At 43.4% G+C, this 24,578-nt stretch overlaps 1 protein-coding gene across 1 annotated transcript in view; it reads right to left on the bottom strand.

Moving 5' to 3' along the window:
* LOC146816627 (cytochrome P450 2K4-like) overlaps positions 1-24,578 on the bottom strand; it is a 543,019-nt gene that overhangs the window by 7,346 nt on the left and 511,095 nt on the right. The window contains exon 8 of the mRNA XM_085610507.1: positions 23,510-23,651. Within this exon, the coding sequence (XP_085466633.1) occupies positions 23,510-23,651 (142 nt within the window). The remainder of the gene's footprint in view (positions 1-23,509; positions 23,652-24,578) is intronic.

Below are 24,578 nucleotides of genomic sequence, written 5' to 3'. Positions count from 1 at the left end.
TTGATGATAGGAGAAATGTCGCTTAGTGAAATTTCTCCTGTCATGTTAGGTCAGGAACACACACTTTGCATCTCATTAGAGATGCAAAGCTGGGCGTAAAGAATCCCCACGCTAAAGCAAGGTTTCACGCGTTAGCGTGGCCTTGCTAAATAGGCGATAAAATTATCGCCGCTTTTCGGACGAAAATGGCCGCAGAAGCGGCGATAATTTTTTAACGCCTGCTTGTAAATATGCCCCAAAGTATGGTGGCCTGCTGAACTCGGGCCATCCCCCACACCGACAGACCACGCCAGCAACCTCAGCATTATCTTGGACAGCAGATATCTAGAAAGAAACAGGTAAAGGCAGTATCATCTGCCTGCTTCCATACCCTATGCATTCTCTGCAAAATCTTCAGGTAGCTCCCAGTCATCACCAGAAGGACCATAACGCAGGCCCTTGTCACCAGCAGGCTGGACTACGGGAACACACTCTATGTAGGCATCACTGCATGCCTCCTGAAGAGACTACAGACAATACAAAACTCAACAGCAAACTCATCCTCGACCTCCCTGGATGAACCCACATCACACCCCACCTCAAAAAGCTACACTGGCTCCAGATCCAGAAAGATGCTAGTTCAAGATGTTGACCCATGCATACAAAACCTTGCACAATGAAGGACCAGCTTCCATCAACAAATGCATGACTTTCCACCAACTGACCAGACACCTATGATCCGCCTCGCTCTTCCGTGTAGACACCCCCTGGCGGCCAAAGCTTGGAACGATCTTCCCCTGCACCTCAAGACCACATAATCGCTCCAGCAATTCAAGAAAGGACTCAAGACGTGGCTGTTCAAATGAACAGACAACCATGAAGCAGTTAGCAATTCCAGCACCTTGATGCGCTCATGGGTGACTTGCAGTGCTTTACAAATCCTTGATTGATTCATTCATTTAGAGTCCAATTTGGTGAATGGATATTTTTTCTGCTCATGGTCTACATTTGCTCTTGCTGTGTATCCTAGAGGGACGGTAATTCCCTTAGCAACCAGGGCCTATTTTATGTCCAGTAGAAAACTTTTTTTGACCATTGTGTTCGGATTAAGGTCTGGGAAAAATAACAACCTTTTCCTAATTTTTCTTTACACAGCCGCCCTTAGAGCCTACTGCCTCCACTACGGGGAACCATGCAACAACTTCACAGTGGCCCTAGTTCTTTCTCTGGGGTTCCTCAGCTTTGGTGGGAGTTGAAAGGCTCGAAATGCTACTGCTGCTTTGACCCTGGTTTAGACCACAGGAGGTCTATCATCACCCTGCTATTTAGTTAGCGGCTCTTCTTTCTGCGTAGGTGAGTACAGAATCCAACTTTGCAGTGTAGCTTCTATCTTTCTCCCTTTGATATCCAGTGTTTCTATTTTGTTTTCCAGACCAACGGTAGCAGTTCTGGCAACGCGTTTGAACTTTTAAAGATCCTTCAACAAATGGTGATTCTTGGTTTCACCATTTGCCCTTCCAGCCTTTGCACTGCAGAAACAGTGAACACACTACTGTACAGGCTCCCTAGCTTGGTCATACGGCTGATTCAATAGCGCCTGCCAGTTTCTTCATGATGGCATGAATTGAATTGATAAACTGGAGGAGTAGTTGACTTTTTATATTGTCTGTGCTCAGGGCCCTAGCACTTCTTCCCAGGCAGATAATTATACGAGAGGATGCACCATGGGTTTAAATCAATTTTGAACCTTTTCCCTTCCCCAATGAGTTTACTGAGGCCCAACCCTTGATCAGCCTCCTGAGGTGCTAGTAAGATGATTGTGTGTGGAACTGACACTCTCGTTATAATTTCTATACCGGAATAGAGTGAACTGTACAATGTTGGCACTGTGGCGTGTGGGATTCTTTAAAACAATGGCAAAAGTTTCCCTCGGGAGCTTGTGTTCAAAAAGCTCCCAAAAAGTCAGTGCAGTGCCTTTCTGCACCAAACTGCTAGCTATGACATTTTGTGACTCACAATACAGTCCATGATAAGAGCACCTCTATTGCCAAAAGAGCATGAGAGCACTTCTCCTTTCGTATCCCAACTGGATAGTTGATTATAATAGGCACATGGAAGGAGCTGATAAAACTATTCAGTTGCTTCAAACATACAATGTCACCCTTAAATCCAATTCTGGGTGCAAGAGGTTGGCTGTCCACCTGATCCATTTTGCAGCACACAATGCTTATGTTGTCTATCGTCAGGCTACCATTTGAAGACTGATATCCTTCCTTGACTTTTAGTTGGACATTATCATAATTTTGCTGCTGTAGTTCTCTGTAGTGGAGTATGTTGCAAGGTAAAAGGAGAAACACTGTGTTGATCTTATTCCCACAATAAAGAAGAGTCAACCATATTGAAGATGCAGAGGAAGGAGGTAGGAGACTCTCTACTAGGCCTTAGCAGAGGTTGCGGAGTTTCACTCTGCGGAATTCTGCTGAGTTACTGAAAAACTCCTCCGAATTCCATGGAGTTCTGTGAGCGGGCGGAGTAATTGCCTAATGCCATTGGCTGTTGTTAACACAGGGTGAGAATCTTCAGGGTATGTCTCTAAAAGTACTGGACAGACTGCCTGCAGCATGAGGGAGGATAATAAATTGCAAAGACAAAGCACACATTGCTGGTGAATTATCTCAAGTGAAACTGCACTCCAAGGCGTCTGGCGCCACACTGGACTCCACGGGGCCCGCTCCTGCCTCGATAGGTCGGCAGGTTCAAGGGAGGAAGAGATGCTTTTTCTCAAGCCAGGAGATGTCAGGGCAGATTTTCTTGTCAAGAAAGGGAGACAAAAATAAAACTAAACCCATTTCTTGCATAGTTGGATCCTCAGTAAGGACACGTGAAGCTGCCAGATGCAGGGAATCTGCATCCAGATAGGGCTGGGGAGGAGGGTGTCCAGCCTCCCATATGCATGGGGAGGGAGCAGTGGAGTCCACTTTCTATGCTGATGAGTTCCTGTGTGCAGCTGGGCTAGCACGGGGAGGGTCAGATTGCAATGGCTGAGAGCAGTGAATAACAGGCAGGGCAGGCATGAGGAGAGAGGATGAGAGCAGTGCCCATTCCGCAGAGGCGCAGAGCACTTTCATGAAAACTGGCTGCAGTAGCTGCACAGTGTCTACACAGAGCAGACACTTAACATGGAGACAGAGTGCACGGAGGTTAGTCACAGAACGCATGTGAATACCCTGTGACTGTGAGCAGGTCCGATGCAGGGAGCAGGACGGGTATGGAGCACCTGCTTGCAGGATGGGCATCATTTTGATGTAGAACAGACAGTGGGTGGCACCTGTGTGCAGCACAGAGTGGCTGGGAGAGTTTCCTATCTGCACAGGTCCTGTATGCAGGCTCGGCACAGTGTCCATACAGGAAGGCACCGAAGGCGAGTTCAAGTTGATGAAGTAGCCACTCAGTGTCCACGAAGATCAGGGTCTGTATAGATGAGCAGACTTGGTGCAGGCTGGATGAAATCTCCACGCAGTATTCAGTACATAGGATGATAGGACAGGCGCACACGAGCTACTGTTCTGGAAGGTTGACTCACAGGTACAATGTGTGTAGTCTGGGTGCTGTGTCAGGGCAGAGAACACTCTGATGCCCTGAGTACCTTTGTGAAGGTGAGGCAAAGTATCGGAGCTCCCTACCTCACTCCCCAACACTTATCCGCTCGACGGCACAGTCAGGCATCCACTTTTCTGTTGTTGTCCAAACTTGCCATGGTCCGGATCTTCCTGGGTAAGTCTGCCCGGACACCACACAAGGAGCAAGAGGTTCAGAACCCAAAGTGCGAGCACACTGCCTGAATCGTTGGCTCATCAGGTGCTGGTGGGCTTTACCTCATGAAGTGGCAGACGGTCTATTCTGTGCCCCTTTGTCAAAGGTTGCAGGTTTAGGCCCACCTACGACAATGTATGCATGCTCTCATATACGGCAGGGTGTTGTTTCTTTAATTAAAAGTTCCTTCATAGGGCTAAAGTCCTACTGAGGCTGTGTGACCTTCTCTAGACCACATCCTGCACTGTTGTTGCTGGCTGCAGTGTCCTACTTTTTTCTGTTCCCTGGTTGTCCCTGGCTTTAGGCTTCTTGTCTGCTCAATGGTAGGTTTGCTGTAAAGTTTTGCTTCCTGCTGTGGGATACAGTCTTATAAGTCACATCCATCAAGTGTGTGGTTGTATTCCCCTAGTGTGTTATTATGTCTTTGAATTTAGCTTTCCTTGAGTTGCCTCTTAACTCTCTGCAGGTAACAGAGACAATGTATCATTCTCAGCAAGACCGAGTGGAGAGGTTGCACAGCAAGACCGAGTGGAGAGGTTGCACAGTAGTTACATTTTTTTCACTTTTGTGGCTGCTTCATTTCAATGCTGTTTCTTTCCATTTAATATCCATGTCTCACTCTTGGCTGTTGTTGTGCACCTCGCTTTCTTACTGCGGTATGACATTTTCTTTTTCCTATAGGTGTTGCGTTGGTAGTCCTTGGCTTGGTTGACTCCATGGCGTCTGAGCCCCCAGGCTTCCTGGATCTTACTGTGGCTTCTCAGGAGCCTTGTTCATAAATGTCTCTCTTAGTTCTCTTTTTTAATTTGTTCCAGCCTGCAGTCAGCTTTATCCTTGTTTGCTGCTTCTACACCAAGCTGAGTGGTGGTTGCTCAGTGGAGTCCCTGTCTTTATGGTTCTTGTTACCACTAAGTGAGTGTCATTTGGGTTCCCTTACCTCATGTGAGTTCCCTTCCCTCTTCTCTCTGCTCAGCCACTTGACGTGGTTCTTTTGGGTGTTGGCTTCCTGCCAGTCTATGTGTTCAGTTTGCTCTTGTTGTCAATATAATCCATTAGGTGCTTGTTACCAGTTTGGGCTTCCTTACATTGTGTTCACAAGTCCTAGCTTCTCCTTGTCCCATTCCTGTTATGCTTTGGACTTTGTAAGTTTGCAGTTCTGTTCTGTACATCTTACCAGACTTGTTTCGTACATCCCATGGTCCCTGTCCACTGGATAGGCTGCTTCTGGGTAGACTTGAGAGTTCTACATCTACTCCGTTTTGTGGTTTGCTGAATTCATCTGCTGAAAAGGTCTATCCTAATGTTTCTTTGGGTTTTGGAGATCTTCGGTTTTTCCTGACTTATTCTACTAAAGCAGGCATACTTGTCTGTTCCCTTGGGTTCTTAGGCTTTTCCTAAGATTTTCCTATTTCTTTTTTGTCCTGTCATGCTCCCTGATGGTATCCAACTCTTGTGTCCCCCTTGCAAGACAAGGAGGTTCTCCCTTTGTGTTGCTGATCATGGTGTCAGTTTTCTCCATGTCTGAATATGGTGTAATACTTTTTTGGTGTATGATAAATACATTAGTGTCATGTTCTCGGAATTCCTTTGCTTTGAAGTACTGCTTCATTCAGCTGATGGTTTGCTTTCCTTTGTTGCCCATGCTCCCATGGTCCTAAGGTTATTCAGGTGGGGGGGGGGGGAGTTTTATAGTTTTGGGGATCCAGTCTAAGATGTGAAGGTCTTTGTTCCCACTTCTTGAAGAACTATCTATGGACCCTGTCTGCTCTTGATTGATTGGTTCATTTGGTGCAGACTCTTTCTTAGCTCTGTTGGGTGATATGATGGTTGGTCAGCCGAGTCCCTTTTAGGTCTTCTATGTCTCACTTGCTTGACTCCTTAGTTTCTCCCACCTAGGACTCCTCCTTGAATTTTCTTCTGGGTTTATCTACTTGTCTTCCTCTATTGTGTATTGTTTGATGGATTTTTATCAGAGGCTTCATTTTATTCCTGGTCTATGTGTGTTCTCATTTAGATTATTTATACCTCTGCCCCTCAGTTGGATGTCCTTGAGACTCTTCTTTGATGTGTCCCTTTTTTGCTTTATTGTGGCTATGTTTATAGTTTGAGAAAGAAAAAACGGCAGACCAAGGCCGAGCACATCCAGTCCATATGTACTACCAATTCATATGGTGGTGCAATCTCTTTCCACACCCGCCGTCCAAGGGTGTCAAATGAAAGCCAAATTCAAAAGGAAAGTTGGAAGGTGCACTCGTTCCGAAGTCAATGAGGCAGCGTAAACAGTTATTCCATAATTAGGTCCTTTTATTCAATAAATATCGTAAAACTGGCACACAGCCAACGCGTTTCGTTCACGATTCTTTGCCGGAGGGAACTTCGACAGGGCTGTAACATTATGGACAAGACACAACATCAATATGACATGACATAAGATTGACAAAATAAACATATATATATATACAAGCACAAGAAGTGTTGACAAAATAAACATATATATATATATACACAAGTATAAGTAGTGCTAGATGACCCAAGACTCTAAAATAACCCCAAAATGTTTTGGGACGAAAAATTGACGCATAAATGATATGAACCAAATATGAGAAATTCCAGACAATTCACATAACAATCCTTCACATGAATATTGTGTGTTACTCAAAAGGGGAACATACTACATGTTTCCCAAAGCAAACATATAAAGGACATATAAAAACATTAAAAACATTTAAGAAATGTACGACAACAAATATATAATACACCATTGAAAATTGCACATTTGCAACCAAATTGCAATCTCTAACAATTTGCATGTTGTCAATAATGCCTAAATATCTAAAACTATACCATCAGGGACAGATCTATATATAAGCAATAATGCTTTTGCCAAAAGGAAATTATCAATAATATCACATGTATGTCGAAAAACGTATGTCTCTCACCACATATATTGCAAGAATCCAAACATATAGGGCATAGATTAGGCCTCAAAATGTGGGGTATACAGTGCGCTCTCTGAAAGACAAAGGCGGGGGGGAAGGAGGAAACTTATTCACCAAGAGGAACTTGGTCTGAAAACCCCCCAAAAAGTTCAAGTTTTGCAAGGAGGAACTCAATCCAAGAACCCGTATTGAGGTTATAAACAGCCCTAGACTCACCTCAAAATTCGTCATATGCTCTATGTAGCATTACGTTACACCTCCCTCTCTGTTTGATAAACAAGATTTCTAGGAGGAAAGATAAAAATTTCAATAAGAAAGTGAAAGTAAGCCTCACAATGAAGAATCTTAAGTATGGGCTCAAGATGAGGAAAATTCGCGCACTATTCCAGATAAACCGTATATAAGGAATTCCAATATATTGAATGGAATCCAAGGTAAATCTTTATTCATCCATCAGCAGTACAGTGACAAATTGTTGTGAAGACTGTATAGGAAAATGGTCAATGTCAATGCGGAAAAGCATAATGTGTCGTATGTATAAATGATAAAGAACTGACACCAGTATTCATCCTACAATAGTATTTATCCTACAATAGGAAGGTCGTTAAGAAAAAAGCGAGCTAATATGAGGTCCATTGTTCGCCATTATAGAGACCAACTAGTTTAATCATATCCGGGCAGAAATGAATATTAAAATGAATAAATAGAATGAAATCACATAGTAATCCAAAGTGAATTGTAGATATGTATCAGCTGCCAAATGTCAATCCACAAGTAAAGTCTAATTAGACCTCTATGGGAATCAAATAAGCATTAAATATCCATTAGGTATCCTCAATTAAAAAACAGACTGAAAGCGAGGCGAGTTGACTAATCATAAACTGTACTGCTCCATCAAAGAGTACGTTAAAACAAAGGGCAAACCCAAAAGTCACTGGGACCTGGGTATCAAACAGTAGAAAGAAGATGGTCCCAGAACATACAAAATTATTGAAAATCTAAACAGGGTTAGCAAAATAACTATTGCAACAAATAAGGCATATCGAAGTGCTATTTAATCACACCTGGATCAAACACATGAATGTGTATGGAAAATCACATTATTCAAAAAAGTGCAGGGTGCCACGGGGAAGGGGAGGGAGTGACGAGTTAGGTAGGGTAGTAGGGTGAGTGACATATAAATATTTATAACAGTAATACAAATCAATTGCTGAGCACATTAATATCGTACCGAATAGACAGGATGAAATTCATTCATTTACAAAGTTGAATGTTTTGCCAAAAGCCATATACAAGTGAAGGTACACAGTGCTCATTGCACTATTGAAGGTACTGGCATAGTTAAATGTCGACGTTTCGACCCCTCTGCCAAAGTAGGTTGATTTAGTCCTTACGGGTGGGGTCTTCCTCAGGACAACGAGGATGGTGAAACAGGAAGGGTAGGCACCTAAAAGAACATGGGTGAGTATTAAAAATAGTATCATGACCTAGCGGAATTAAACAGCAAGGTTGGATGTGAAAGGGCATTATCATAATTACCATGTTAGAGAACGGACATCTAATAAGTGTCAGCTTGGCGTCCAAAGGCGCAAGGGCAGGAAGGCTCCGGATGAGGGTGGGAGTGACAGGCACCTATGACGAATTTAAGGTGTCATTGAGATGATCCAAATCACAATTAAATGGATTTGTAAGGTATGATTCGATCTGAATGTGAACTTACGGGTATTAATAAAGTCGCAAAGGAGGGATTCATTACTCCATCGTAAAACGCCGTGACGTAGATCGGTGAGTTGAGTGAAATTAATCACGGGGAAATCGATCTCTATAAATCAAACGGAAAGAGTGCTCTTTAGTGAAAAACCTGATTGGTAATCCAAAACTAGAGAAATATACAGCAACAGGGACCTGGTCCCTCAACCTATCATCCACACAGAAGAATACTATCAATGGGGGGGGGGGTTAAAACAAGTGGCGGGACGTGCAATTAGTCACATCGCCATAAGTCAATAGAGGGCATAAATTAAGATTTTCTAGGAATTAAGTCAATGTCATGCGTAGAAAGGAGATATCACTTCCAAAATGTGAAAAGGAAGGAAAATCATCTACTCAGACAGGAAAGAACTAATCGTTTAAAAATAAGGAGTGAAGGAGGCACATATAACACCATAGGTCTTATTAACTAATTGAGAGATTGTGAGACACAGGTCAAACAAAGGGGTAGACGGTGAGGTTCCCATACCTTTAGACAGCATCCATGAATGCGGTGCTCGATTCCGACAAAGCACTGGACCCGTGAGGAAACGCTCTCATAAGAAGAACGCAGCGCGCCGCGTGACGTTGAACCGGGCGCAGCCGCTAGATGCTGCCCGCACCGGTAATTTAGAAGAAAGACAACCCGAGTAGTTCATTTGTGAAATGGAACTAATGATAAGTGGAGCTGTATTGATAAAATACGACGATGAAGTATAATTGGGTGGGCAAAGCTAAAAAGTATATCTCAATAACACGAATAGTGTTTGTGCATTGTTTGGGTAAATTGCAAATCTTGGAGTTTGCCGCTCAGGAGGAGTGATCGAGGACAGATTAATGAACATGGTCGACCAAATGGTGGTGTAAAAAAGAAAATATATACATTGAGAAAACACGTATAACTGTATAATATACATTACATAAAAAACATTTGTAATTAAATGTGCATTGTATGTAAACACACATATAGGTTTATGCAAATCAACATTATCCTAATATACTGAAGAGGATAAGGCGAACACAAATCGGAAAAAGTGAATTTGTTGGGAAAAAAATGGTCAAATTATCATATATACATTAGGTACATTGATCACATGGGTCCAATGGTCACTATGACAGAAAGTTCAAAGATAACATTGATCACTGGCTAGAGTACGAGCTGGAAAAAGCAGAGAAAATATGAACATTATTCACTAGTTGCTGAGAGTGGCTAGTTGAGCATTACTGGGGTCTTGTTCGTTCAAACCCGTTAAGATGGTATCAAAGCGAATCATCATTTTAGACTCTCTGATGGTTAGGATAGAGGATATATTGCCTCCCCTGGGGCCCAGTTCGGTTTTTTCCAACACAATCCATTGCATTTCATCAGGGCTGTGTCCCAGTTGGTGATAGTGTTCAACTAGGGGTGCACCTGTCACATTGCATCTTATCCTGCTCTGGTGCTGAAGAATTCTCGCTTTGACCTTTTGTTGTGTCTGGCCAATATATAGTTGGCCACAGGGGCAAAGGAACCCATAGATGACATTATTAGAATTGCAGTTTGTATGGGATTGTAATGTAATAGTCTGATGATTGTGTACGAAATTCTTTGATTGAATAGTTGTTGGGCATGCTTTACATGACCCGCATTTGAAATGGCCTATGATTGGTGGTAAATTTCAGAGTGACCGAATCGTCGGTTCAACTGGGTCCTCAAGGAAGGCACCCTGCACTTTTTTGAATAATGTGATTTTCCATACACATTCATGTGTTTGATCCAGGTGTGATTAAATAACACTTCGATATGCCTTATTTGTTGCAATAGTTATTTTGCTAACCCTGTTTAGATTTTCAATAATTTTGTATGTTCTGGGACCATCTTCTTTCTACCACCAAAGAGTACAGCAAGTCAAAACAAAGCACGCATTAAAAACCAAGTGAGTCAACATGTCGTTGTATACCACCTATCCTGCAAGAATTTCAGTATCACGCCCAAGAGGGAATGCAGTGGTAGCGTGATCAACAGTTAATTGTATTGTTGCACATGTCTAATCGTAGCCATAAGAAAAGTCATGGAAAAACTTAAATAAAAAACGACAGTTACGAGTAACCGGGAACAGAGTCTGAGGCTGTTCCCAATCCCAAATCTGATCGTAGCCTCGAGCACCAAAAAATGTTTTGAACAATAGGCATGTCTCTTACCTTAAGAATGGGAGGATAAACATCACGTGGCGTGATAACCGGCAGCAAGGATTCAATGAGCACCGCGCCATTATTTAAAGACCAAGGACGAATGTGTTGAAGGTGGAACCTTCCGGTCACATGGCAAATAATGTGACCAGTATATAGAGGCTCTTTAGTGATGATTACGAATGGAATCTAGCAGCCATCTTCTAATATTCAAAAGACAGGTATGCTGGGCTATAATTATAACTTTAAAGAGAGGATGTGTTGAAAATTGAAACAACGATGTGATTAAGCATTCACTAAAGACATGAATTCCCCTTTAGGACAGAGTTTCTTCCGTTATGTTGACTAAAGTCTGGACTCCATTTTGTATTGTCATGTCTCCACGTGCTCAGCACGAGAAGAGTCCTATCTTCGTGTTAGTTGCTCTTGTAATATTCCTAGTAACAGTCTATAAATAGCTCCTTTGTCCGTCTGGCGCATGCCCAGGCTTGACCACATCTGTTATCAGTTAATCCTCGCTTGACCATGTTTTCGCGGGCTTAGAGATGTGTTAACTCCGCCCACATATTGATTCTGTATCGAAAATGTCCATAAAAGGTAATGTTCTTCGTCTCATGTTGTATCCACCCACTTATGAGCCCCTCTGTTGTGTATAAAAGGGGACTGTGTTCGCAAGTTCTGTGTGCTACTCTATGCAATACTGAAGGGTGTTGTATGGATTGTAGGACCACCCTTAAGGGTTAATAAACTTTGTCTTTGTACTTTGCAGTTTCCGTGCCAACTTCCTTGTAGATTCCATTACAGGAGAGCGAACCCTTGTGTCCTGCGGGCCTAGCTGGGGCCTGTATTCATCAATTGGCGCCCGTCACGTGGGGCTCATCGGCGACTCGGATGCTCGAAGGACTGGTCGTGACGAAGGTGAGGAATTTGGCCGGGGATGTGATCACTGCCAGAGGCATTTTAGTCCTGGCATCCCGAGGTTTTCTTCCTTCCCTTCCGAACTGACCATCTGGGTGGCGCCGGTCCTCGACTGAGACCTCTTCTGTCGGTTCTGCCTTGACAGCCGTTTGGGCGAATTTTGGAGCTTGGCAGTTGGAATCTGGACACTCTTGATTGGTAAGAACCGTTGTACGGTACTTGCTCCGAGTTTTTGAAGCCTGGGTTGGCTATTTGAGTTTGATTTGTGATGACCGGTCATATCTTGTATTGATTACTGTGAGAATATATGCGTTGCAACACATATAGGCAGGTAATGTGGAGATATTTCTCCGGAGCTGTGTAAATTTGAACGGCGCAAAGTTTAAGTGCCATTTTTTTGATAATACTGCATATTTTGCATTATTTTTGAGCATGCCTGCTTTTAGCGCACTCCGTAAGTGGTGCTGCTGCTTTGGAAACCGGTTAAACCTCGAGGAATCTGCTCCAGCCCCCCCAGAGGGGACTCCTAATAGGGATATGTATGTGAAGCATGGTCTTTCTTCCATAATGTACAGCACAGTATGGAGGAAATATACCAAAAAGGATCCTGAGTTGCGCTGGCCTTTGTATGGATCATTTGATATGCGTAAGATTGAGTATGTGGAACAGTGTATGTGTAAACGGCGTGCTCGTCAAGATATGTTTGAGTGTGTGCGATTATGGGTGAAGGAAGTGCGTGAGCGAGAAAAACGTGAGAAAGCGCTGTTTGATAAAGAGCAACGGAAGAATGATCATGTGCGAGCGCAGGAAGCGAAGCGTCGGGAGGAAAGAGAACAGACGGAGAGACAAGAGAAAGAGCGTAGGCTGCAAGTGTCGGGTCAATATGCTGTTCGGCAGCCTCTTTATCCTGTCCTTACTAATCTTGATGATGATTTTTTCCTATTAGATCGTTCCCCGCCACCTTATGTGGGTGCGTCTGCTCCGACAGTTCAGGATTCTGGATCGGGTAAAGATAAGATAGACACGCGATCCATGTTATCTCTTGAGCGCTCGGGTGAGCTTCGGAAACTTTCTTATCGTGCAGTTTCAAATAAGATGTCTTCTGCAGAGTTATTACCGGTTCTGGAAGGATGGCAGGATAGAGAGAAATTGTATTTTGCTGCCGTTTTCTCTGATGAAGTGGTTGCTGCCTTTCGAAAATATTCTGATGTTTTTGAGCCACAGGAGATAGTGTCGGATTCTAGAGCACTACGTAATGGTACTTTCTCTCCCTCTCAGGTGCCTGATGCGGTCCAACGTCTGTTTGCGCTACGGGATGAGATGCTTCAACTGCGGGACAAAGCGCGCCGGAACAAGGAGGAGGAGAGCTTGACCTTGCAGGCGGACGACCAGCAGCCGTCTTCCTCCCAGTCAGATAAGGGCGAACTAGTGCATGCTAAACCCATGCGAGAGGCGGCACCTTTGTATGTTCCTCCTAAAGGAGCGGGAACTAGTGCGGATATTACTTCTGCTGATGCTAAGGGATATTTTGTGTACAATTGGGTTTATACTCCCTGGCATAGGGCTGATGTTATGGCATTAAAGAATGCATTGCCTGACCCCCGCAAGAATCCAGCGGCCTTTTACGAAGAAGTCGAAGGGGCCTTGAATTCTTGTACTATGACCTTAGCAGATATAGATCTGTTCTTTGGGCTTATCTTACCACCGGATATGTGGCGATCTGTATGGAAGGTGGATGATCAAGCCGCTTTTAAGGCTAGGTGGTCTGAGATTGAGGATGAGGATAGGGAGAGGAAGCCCGCGCAGAAACCGCCTCAGATTATCTTAGATCTCCCCGCTGCTATTTTGACCAAGTTGAAAACAATTATTCCCCCTAAAAAGATTGACTGGAACATGTTAGCCTCGTGTAAACAGAAAGTTGATGAATCAGTTGCAGATTTCTTTACGCGCTTTGAGGAGACATTTCATGATTTTAGTGGTCAGTCACTTACGGATGATACGGGTCGACACCTTTTTGCTGATAAATATGTGGCGAATTTATTACCGGAAATAGCAGCTCGTTTAAAAGCGAGTGAAAGTTCTTGGTCCACCGCGTCTCCGACATCCCTCCTGACTATAGCTCAGTATTATGAGCGTCAGGAACAAGAAGCGAAGGGGCAGGAGGAGAAGAAATCGAAAGATTTAAAAACGAAGGTGATGTTAGCGCAAGTGTATGGTCCGCCTCGTCGGGGTGTCAATAGAGGTAGGGGAGGATTCTATGGTCCCCCTTCGGGTCGATCAGATTTAAATAGGAATCAATGTGCGTATTGTAAACAGTCGGGTCATTGGGCCAGAGATTGTCCGGCGTTGTATGCATCTCGCCAGGGGCATAATCAAGGTTCACCGAGAGGTAGAGGGGGTTTCCCGAATCTCAGAGGGAATTCTAATGATCGTGCTCGTTTTGAACCTACCGTGCAGCAGCGAGATAGACCTAATGTCTTTGATCGACAGCACCAGTATCAAGTGTCAGGGACGGACCGCTCTGGGTACCATGATTCGCAGCATGCATAGGAATGCGTTGGATGGGGGTTAGAATCAGTTGAAGTGCCGGTTGATCAGAAGGGTCCTTATGTCTCAGGTTTTGGGTTCTACTGATCGGTTCCTAGTAGATACAGGAGCGACTCGTAGCGCGCTGTCTAAACAATTGGTTTCTGAGGGCTCCCCCATCTGGCTTAATGGGTACATCGGTAGGGTTTGATGGTACACTCTCTCGAAGCCCTCTTTCTCGACCCCTTGCATTCCAGGTTGATCCCTTTTCTGCACCCTGTCCGTTTTTGCTTGCTCCGAACACGCCTGACAACATTATGGGTCTTGATATGCTCAAGCACTTCAGAGCTACGATCCGCTGCTCCCCCGCTGGAGTACGTGTGATATTAAACGATAATCACCCTCTGACAGAACGGATGTGTGTGGTTGCAGAGGATACTGTGTTAGCTTCTCTCCCTCGTACTTTGTGGGCCATTTCGGATACCGATGTGGGACAGATGGTGATTCCGCCTGTCCATATTAGTGTCCAGGAGGGGGCGGTGTTACCACGCCTCCCTCAGTATCGTATTTCCCAGGAGGGGGAGGAGGCCCTTATACAGATTGTGCAGGATTTGATTAAGGTGGGAGTAGTGGAGGAAGATCCCTACAACGTCTGTAACAGTCCGATTTTACCCATCTTGAAGAAAGATACGGATGCCAAAGTTTATCGGTTTATCATTGATTTGAGGGAGGTGAACAAGATCATGATACCTCAGTATCCAGTGGTTTCTGATATCACGACGTTGCTCACTTTGGTCCCGCCAACGGCGACCACGTTTTCGGTTATTGATTTGAAAAATGCCTTTTTTCGATCCCTATTCATCCTGATAGCCGATACCTTTTTGGTTTCACTCTGAATAATAGGTCTTATCGATTTTGTAGAGTTCCTCAGGGCTACACAGAAAGCCCTAGCATTTACAGTCAAGCATTGAAAAGGCAATTGGATTCTTTTGTTCTGCCTGAGGGTGTCGCCCTTATACAATATGTCGATGACATCTTGTTGGCGGCTGACACTCCTGAGCTGTGTGAGAAGAGTACGTTATCCTTGCTTTCCTTTTTGGCATTTCACAATCACAAAGTATCGAGGAAGAAATTGCAATTCTGTAGACCAAAGGTGACTTATTTGGGTCACCTTTTGTCTAAGGAGGGGCGTGCACTCACACCAGATCGTATTCAAGCAATTTTGGACACGCCAGTGCCTTCCACACAGAAGGACGTGCGTGCATTTTTGGATCTTGTTTCTTTTTGTAGGCAATGGATATTAGGGTTTTCACACATAGCCAAGCCATTATTAGCCCTTTTGACAAAAGACACACCTATTCCGCTTCCCTGGTCAAATGAGTGTGACATTGCCTTCCAGCAATTGCGACAGGCCCTTTGTTCAGCACCAGTGTTAGGGACCCCTGATTATACAAAACCCTTTTCGCTGTATGTGCATGAGAAAGATGGATGTGCATTATCAGTTTTAGTGCAGATGCACGGCAGCAAGCAGCGCCCTTGTGCATATTTTTCGGCTGTACTTGATCCTGTTGCCCGAGCATTGCCTGGTTGTTTCCGCTCGGTTGCGGCGACAGCTGTGTCAATACGCCAAAGCGAGGGAATTGTGTTATCTCACAAACTGTTGGTATTAGTCCCCCATGCTGTTGATGCCCTGCTTTATCAGACAAAAACGCAGCATTTGACCAGTGCCCGTTTAACGGGATATGAGTTGACGCTTTTGGCTCCTCATATTACGTTAAAGAGGTGTGTAACGTTAAATCTGGCTACATTGTTGCCGTTTCCGGAAACTCAGTCTGAAGCACGAAAAGCACATGATTGTATTCTTGTGACTGAGGAACAGACAAAGGGTCGTATTGATCTCCAAGATACGCCCTTTCCAGATGTTGATGGAGAATTGTGGGTGGACGGATCATGCCTGAAGCTACCAGATGGTACGACTTCAGCAGCGTATGCAATTACCACACTGCAAACAATAGTGGAGACAGCACGCATACCACAGAAATCAGCTCAAGCAGCGGAACTTATAGCATTAACACGAGCATGTGAGCTCAGTACAGGATTGTGTGTGAATGTTTATACAGATAGTCGCTATGCCTTCGGAGTAGCGCATGATTTCGGCCTACTCTGGAAGGAGAGAGGGTTTCTAACGTCGCATGGAGTACAGATAATGCATGGAGAGTTAGTTCACAACCTTTTGACCGCATTGACATATCCGAAGAAGATTGCTATAATTAAATGTAGTGCCCATAAGAAAGTGGTTGATAAAGTTGGAGAAGGGAATGCTTTGGCAGACCGGGTGGCACGGGAGACTGCAATGCAGCCTAGTGCTACTGCCATGTACGTAGTGAAGTCGCAGGTAGAAAGATGGCACGATGCAAAGAGAGAAGTGCTGGAAATACAGAGGACCGCTTCTGACAAAGAACGGGAGCAATGGTCCAATGATGGAGAATTGGATGATGAGGGTTGTTGGAGAAATAAGCAGATGGATAGATGGAAGTTACCCACAGCTTTTGTACAACCTATGGTTCAGATGGCACATGGGCTAGCACATGTTGGAGCTTCCGCAATTGTAAAATTGCTTACTCAAGTCTGGGAGCATCCAGAGATTGCTAGCACGGCAAAGAGGGTAGTGCAGACCTGTATGATTTGTCTGAGGTATAACCCAGGAAAGGGTACTCGAACTCCAGCAGGAGGATTTGTGACACCTACTGCACCCTTTGAGGTTTTGCAGATGGATTACATCCAGCTTGAACGCTGTAACAATTTGAAGTATGTTCTAGTAGTGGTTTGTGCCTTCCGTAAATGGGTTGAGGCATACCCTACGAAAGATAATACTGCAATGACTACAGCCAAGATGCTATTGAAGGAGTTCTTCCCTCGATATGGCGTTTGTAGACTGCTGTGGAGTGATAACGGACCTCACTTTATAGCGGATGTTATAAAGTATGTCCTGAAGGGTCTAGGCATTACCCAGAAGTCTCATGCAGTGTTTCACCCTCAGTCTGCAGGACTGGTTGGGAAGTATAATGGTACGCTGAAGCTCAAGATCGCTAAGATCCAAGCTTCGACTTCTTTGACTTGGCCAGATGCTTTACCGCTGGCATTATTGTCAATTAGATCGATACCACATTCTCGAACCGGTCTCACGCCTTATGAGATCGTTTTTGGACGCCCAATGAATATTTGGGGTCCACCAAGGCCTAAGGCTGTGTATGATGTACCTTGTGTAATGATGAATGATTATCTGGCACAGTTAACGGATAACTTGGTTTCTATTCATCAACAGGTCTGAGAGGCGCTCCCTGATCGGTCCACAGGCGAAGGTCATAGTCTCCGACCTGGAGACTATGTTATGCTGAAGATTTTTGAAAGGACGAACAGCTTGGAGCCGAGATGGGTTGGTCCTGAGCAAGTCCTACTTGCAACGAGGACGGCTGTGCGGGTTTCCAACCGAAAGAACTGGATCCATTCCCTGCACTGTCGCAAAGTGCCACCTGGATTGGTGGAGCCTGCTGTATTGACCGACCATCGAGAAATTCTGACTGCAGAGAAAGGCCGTGCTGTGGAACCGAACGACACTGAGGAGCTCTTTCCGGACCACGTGATTCCTGGAGGAAGACGATATCATCTCAGACCAAGGAAGTGAATTCTTCAGTATCAGGACAAGTTGTCAGAACGGCCCTTAGGTTAGTGAAACGGAGAGCCAATATGGCAAGGGGGGGGATCAGCCCTGCATTAGGGTAGCGACACCCGTCTTGGCCCGCTGGTGAAGAAATCAACCGCTGCCTAAGGGGAAGAGTTCTGACAACCTTTTAGTTTCAGGAAGATATTGATTTTTCATTCTAAAATGGAGAAAAAGAAAATCCTTTGTGCAACAGGTTTTATTCTTACAGTAGCTATTGTTGGGATAACCACATGGTTTGTTGAGGATGTGACTCCTGCTCGAGAGTTGCTTGTTTTGACTACTCCAGTGCCTGAGGAGCACTACTTTTATACCCTTCCGTATCAAGAGTTGAAGCATCGCCAGTCTTATTTGAATAACACTTTCATCCAGATGTTGCATCATACCCATGTTGCCACTAATGCTACGAACTGTTGGATATGTGGCATGATGCCAGCGCACCAGAAGAAAGGAGGAACTCCGTTCATACCTCTTCCTTTTTCTCATAATGGCTCTTGTAGAGCATGGTACACTTTGCTTTTTGCCACTCGGAAACCTACAGTGGGACGGTTACTCTTCAGACTTAATAGGGAATGTCATCAAGATAAAGATGGTTATCCACAAGCGAATGGGACAATTTGGGAATGGGAAGAGTATCGACCAGACAATGAATCGATTCCCTATATTTTCACGAACACTAGGGACACTGTGGGGAAAGACCGATTTGTGATTCAAGTGGCACAAGCTCAAGCGGACCTGTGTGTCCAGAGTGTGGGTTATATTCCTGTTGGTGTTAGTGACTGTATCACTATCTTAAACATCGACGGGTTGAATAACAGTACCTTCTTAGCATCCCATAATACATACTTCGTATGTGGAAATAAAGGTTATTATCGTTTGCCAGCCGGTTGGTCTGGAGTATGTTACGTAGCATTCCTATTACCTCCTGTTTTCTTGGCACCTGCATCTTATCATAAAGATTTGAAGTTGTTGAATAATGTGACTGTAAATAGGTATAAACGTACTCTATCTATTGATGTTGTTGACCAAACCGATACTAGCCTGCAGCAGTATATTGATTTTAATTTAGGATTGTTCTTCTTTGTTGGAGCTGCCCTAAATAGTAGGAAAGTTCAAAGGTTAACAAGAGTTGTAGAGGCTGTGACAAATCAAACCGCTGCTGCTCTTGGGAATCTTACGGAAGAATTACAAATTACTAGAATTGTTGCATTGCAGAATCGTATGGTGTTAGATGTTATGATAGCTGACCGAGGTGGAGCATGTAAAATTATCGGAAGTAGTTGTTGTGTGTTTATTCCTGACCACACGCCATCAGTCTATAATGCTATCAACAAGTTACATAAAATTGCAGCTGAAATCCATACAGAAAATGGCACTTGGACCTTTTCTGCATGGTTTTGGGCATTGATCACCACATGGGGGTGGAAGGTTTTAACTGGTCTCTGTATTATCGTAGCAATTCTGTTTTCCTGTTGCATTTGTATCCAATGTGGTCCTTTACTCTGTTCCCTATGTGTGTCACTCTGTATTCCTGATGAGAAAGCTATTGCCAATGTCACTTACCAGAAACATTTAACTAAAGAAATAGAAGAAATGATGAAAATTGACATATACGATGATTATTCTAATAAACCGGATGTCTTCAGTAAATGCTGAAAGGGTCGTCTGTTGAAAATTGAAACAACGATGTGATTAAGCATTCACTAAAGAAATGAATTCCCCTTTAGGACCGAGTTTCTTCCGTTATGTTGACTAAAGTCTGGACTCCATTTTGTATTGTCATGTCTCCACGTGCTCAGCACGAGAAGAGTCCTATCTTCGTGTTAGTTGCTCTTGTAATCTTCCTAGTAACAGTCTATAAATAGCTCCTTTGTCCGTCTGGCGCATGCCCAGGCTTGACCACATCTGTTATCAGTTAATCCTCGCTTGACCATGTTTTCGCGGGCTTAGAGATGTGTTAACTCCGCCCACATATTGATTCTGTATCGAAAATGTCCATAAAAGGTAATGTTCTTCGTCTCATGTTGTATCCACCCACTTATGAGCCCCTCTGTTGTGTATAAAAGGGGACTGTGTTCGCAAGTTCTGTGTGCTACTCTATGCAATACTGAAGGGTGTTGTATGGATTGTAGGACCACCCTTAAGGGTTAATAAACTTTGTCTTTGTACTTTGCAGTTTCCGTGCCAACTTCCTTGTAGATTCCATTACAGGAGAGCGAACCCTTGTGTCCTGCAGGCCTAGCTGGGGCCTGTATTCATCAGATGGAGGCAAAGGTTCACGGAACACGGATATTAGAAAACACACCCGTAGGGACTAAATTAAAACCTGTACCCTCCGTTCAAAAAATCCACGGGTGGCTCGTAGAGTTAAGCTGAGAGCAATCGTAGGAAGGTAGTAGTCATCTATAAAAAATAAACAAAATTATATTTGGTGCTTAATGTCATTGAGAAGGGCGGCCATCTGTTACTATTCCCGCCCTATGTCAAGATGGCCACTCTCTTCCTATGATTACTGCTAGCCATGCTTCTAGAGCAACTTATATAGGATAGGATTGGGAGTTTTCTGGTCTCATCACATTTATTATGACGTTTAGTGTTGATGATTTTTTAATCTATCTCTCTTAAGAAAGCTTTGATTCCCATATCTTTGGCCAATTTGGAGTCTTCTATACCCATTCTTTCACTGTTCTAAGATGGCCGCCCTTCTCAATGACTGTTTTTAGTAATGCCTTTGTGAACAATTCATGCACTATCTGTCCGGAGGGTACTGGTTTTATCGAAGGCCCTCTGGGGCATTAAGCACCAAATATAATTTTGTTTATTTTTTATAGATGACTACTACCTTCCTACGATCGCTCTCAGCTTAACTCTAGGAGCGACCCGTGGATATTTGAACGGAGGGTACGTTTTCTAATATCCGTGTTCCGTGAACCTTTGTCTCCAACCTCTCTTTAAAGTTATAATTATAGCCCAGCATACCGGTCTTTTGACTATTAGAAGATGGCTGCTAGATTCCATTCGTAATCACCACTAAATCGCCTCTATCTACTGGTCACATTATTTGCCATATGACCGGAAGGTTCCGCCTTCAACACATTCGTCCTTGGTCTTTAAATAATGGCGCGGTGCTCATTGACTCCTTGCTGCCGGTTATCACACCACGTCATGTTTATCCTCCCGTTCTTAAGGTAAGAGACATGCGTATTGTTCTAAATATTTTTTGGGTGCTCGTGGCTACGATCAGATTCGTGATCGGGAACAGCCTCAGGCTCTGTTCCCGGTTACTCGTAACTATCATTTTTTATTTAAGTTTTTCCATGACTTTCCTAATGGCTGCGATTAGACATGTGCAACAATACAATTAACTGTCAATCACGCTACCGCTGCATTACCTCTTGGGCGTGATACTGAAATTCTTGCAGGATAGGTGGTATACAACGACATGTTGACTCACTTGATTTTTAATGCGTGCTTTGTTTTGACTTGCTGTACTCTTTGATGGAGCGGTAGAGTTTATGATTCTTCAACTCGCCTCGCTTTCAGTCCGTTTTTTAATTGAGGATACCTAATGGATATTTAATGCTTATTTGATTCCCATAGAGGTCTAATTGGACTTTACTTGTGGATTGACATTTGGCAGCTGATACATATCAGCAATTCACTTTGGATTACTATGTGATTTCATTCTATTTATTCATTTTAATATTCATTTCTGCCCAGATATGATTAAACTAGTTGGCCTCTATTATGGCGAACAATGGACCTCATATTAGCTCGCTTTTTTCTTAACGACCTTCCTATTGTAGGATGAATACTATTGTAGGATGAATACGGGTGTTAGTTCTTTATCATTTATACAAACGACACATTATGCTTTTCCGCATTGACATTGACCATTTTCCTATACAGTCTTTACAACAATTCACCACTTTACTGCTGATGGATGAATAAAGATTTACCTTGGATGCCATTCAATATATTGGAATTCCTTATGTACGCTTTATCTGGAATAGTGAGGTGAGTGCACATTGCACTATGATTTGCGTGAATTTTCCCTATCTTTGAGTCCATACTTAAGATTCTTCATTGTGAGGCTTACTTTCGCTTTCTTATTTAACTTTTTTTCTTTCCTCCTAGAAATCTTGTTTATCATACAGAGAGGGAGGTGTAACGCAATGCTACATAGAGCATATGATTAATTTGGTTATTTTGAGGTGAGTCTAGCGCTGTTTATAACCTCAATACGGGTTCTTGGATTGAGTTCCTCCTTGCAAACCTGACCTTTTTGGGGGGGTTTCAGACCAAGTTCCTCTTGGTGAATAAGTCTCCCCCTGCCTTTGTCTTTCAGAGAGTTTGCTGTATACCCCACATTTTGAGGCCTAATCTATGCCCTATATGTTGGGATTCTTGCAATATAGGAGGTGAGAGACATACATTTTTTGACATACTTGTGATATTATTGATAATTTCCTTTTGGCAAAAGCATTATTGCTTATATATAGATCTGTCGCTGATGGTATAGCTTTAGATATTGAGGTGTTATTGACAACATGCAAATAGTTAGAGATTGCAATTTGGTTGCAAATGTGCAATTTTCAATGGTGTATTATATATTTGTTGTCGTACATTTCTTAAATGTTTTAATTGGTTTTATATGTCCTTTATATGTTTGCTTTGGGAAACATGTAGTATGGTCCCCTTTTGAGTAACACACAATATTCATGTGAAGGATTGTTATGTGAATTGTCTGGAATTTCTCATATTTGGTTCATTTTATTTATGCGTTAATTTTTTGTCCCCAATTTTTTTTTTTCATTTTAGAGTCTTGGGTCATCTAGCACTACTTATACTTGTATATATATATATATATATATATATATGTTTATTTTGTCAACACTTCTTGTGCTTGTATATATATATATGTTTATTTTCTCAATCTTATTTCATGTCATATTGATGTTGTGTCTTGTCCATAATGTTACAGCCCTGACGAAGTTCCCTCTGGCAAAGAATCGGGAACGAAACGCGTTGGCTGTGTGCCAGTTTTAAGATGTTTATAGTTTGTACTAGCGTAGAAAGCCATGTGTTTTGCCTTCCTTTTCTGCCTCCTTACACATGGGATGGATATTGATTGCCCAGATTGGGTTTGCCTGGTCTTTTCCTGCGTTACCAGGCTGATTCATCTGTCTGGCTACTTTTGATTTGTCCTGACTGGAGTTGTCTGTCTTATTGTTCTATGCCTGTGGGTTTTTCTGAGTTAGTTCCTGTCTATGGTGTTTGACCTGGTCAGTTCCTTTACCCTTGATATGCTAGGTTGTTCCTCTCATGCACTCAAGCTTGTCTAACTTCGAATAACTTATTTAAATTATGGATCAGTAATACTGCATCTGCAAATTCTAGAAATTGTGGCCTTTTTAGGTTTGGTTATAGTGCAGCATTACTCATTTTTCAAATTAGCTCCAATCATTTCTTGGTTCTAGCTCATAATTTCTATAAATCAGCAACCCCTTGCCCAAGACATTAAATGTTTAGTTTTTTTGAGTTATGTCCCTGAAATCATACTGTAACTGCCTTGTACATCATGTCATTCTCTGGTTGAAAATGGCCCCACTAAATATTAAATGAAGTTTGACATACTTTATTACAAATTTTCACACAGTTGAACATCGATCACCAGTAACTTAACTTATTTTACCTGCTGAGAAAGGAATGAATGCATCTTTCTTCAAAAATCTTCCTTCTGAATCAAGGAAATGCTCTGGATAAAATTGTTTGGGTTTTTCAAAGTGATCCTCATCTTGCAAGACAGATGCCAGGAGAGGAGTAACAAGAGTTCCCTAGGAAGGATAAGTATGTTTCAACCGGTTAACCACTGAAAAAAATAAAACAATGGACAAGTGATTCTAATAAGCAAAAGACACACAATTGATGGACAGAGTGCAGAACAAATCAAAACATTCACCCCAGTCAAGAGATCTGGGTAAAATCCATCATTATTTTGCTCACCATGCCACCCCAGTTTAGACCTGGCCATATGCAAATCAGTCTTGACCCTGTGCCTCATCGGAACAGTCCGGCCAGAAAGTGCCAAGCCAGGTCCTCCCTGGACCAGAAACAAGCATCCTAGTACCGGTGTCAGGGTTTCACCCCTCTTCAGCCAGGATAGCTTGATTCCAGTGGCACAGTGAGCCCAGGACCCACGTCTGGGCATACCTGGTGCACTTAGGGCAAGAAAGAAAAAGACACACAATTGATGGACAGAATGCAGAACAAATCAAAACATTCACCCCCAGTCAAGAGATCTGGGTTAAATCCATCATTCTTTTGCTCACCATGCCACCCCAGTTTAGACCTGGCCATATGCAAATCAGTCTTGACGCTGTGCCTCATGGGAACAGTCCAGCCCGAACTGCCAAACCAGGTCCTCCCTGGACCGGAAACAAGCATCCTAGGACCGGTTTCGGGGTTTCACCCCTCTTCAGCCAGGATAGCTTGATTCCAGTGGCACAGTGAGCCCGGACGTGGGTCCCTTGCTCACTTTGCCACTGGATTCAAGCTAGCCTGGCTGCTGACGGCTGATTAGCCAGAAACCGGTCCCAGGATGCTTGTTTCCGGTCCAGGGAAGACATGGCTTGGCAGTTCGGGCTGGACTGTTCCCATGAGGCACAGGGTCAGACTGATTTGCATATGGCCTTGTCTGAACTGGGGTGGAGGAGTGAGCTAAAGAATGATGATGGATTAAACCCAGATCAGTTGACTGGGGG

Source organism: Triturus cristatus, chromosome 6, assembly GCF_964204655.1.
Source record: "Triturus cristatus chromosome 6, aTriCri1.1, whole genome shotgun sequence".
Classification (NCBI taxonomy): domain Eukaryota; kingdom Metazoa; phylum Chordata; class Amphibia; order Caudata; family Salamandridae; genus Triturus; species Triturus cristatus.
This window is presented reverse-complemented; position numbering and strand designations above follow the sequence as displayed.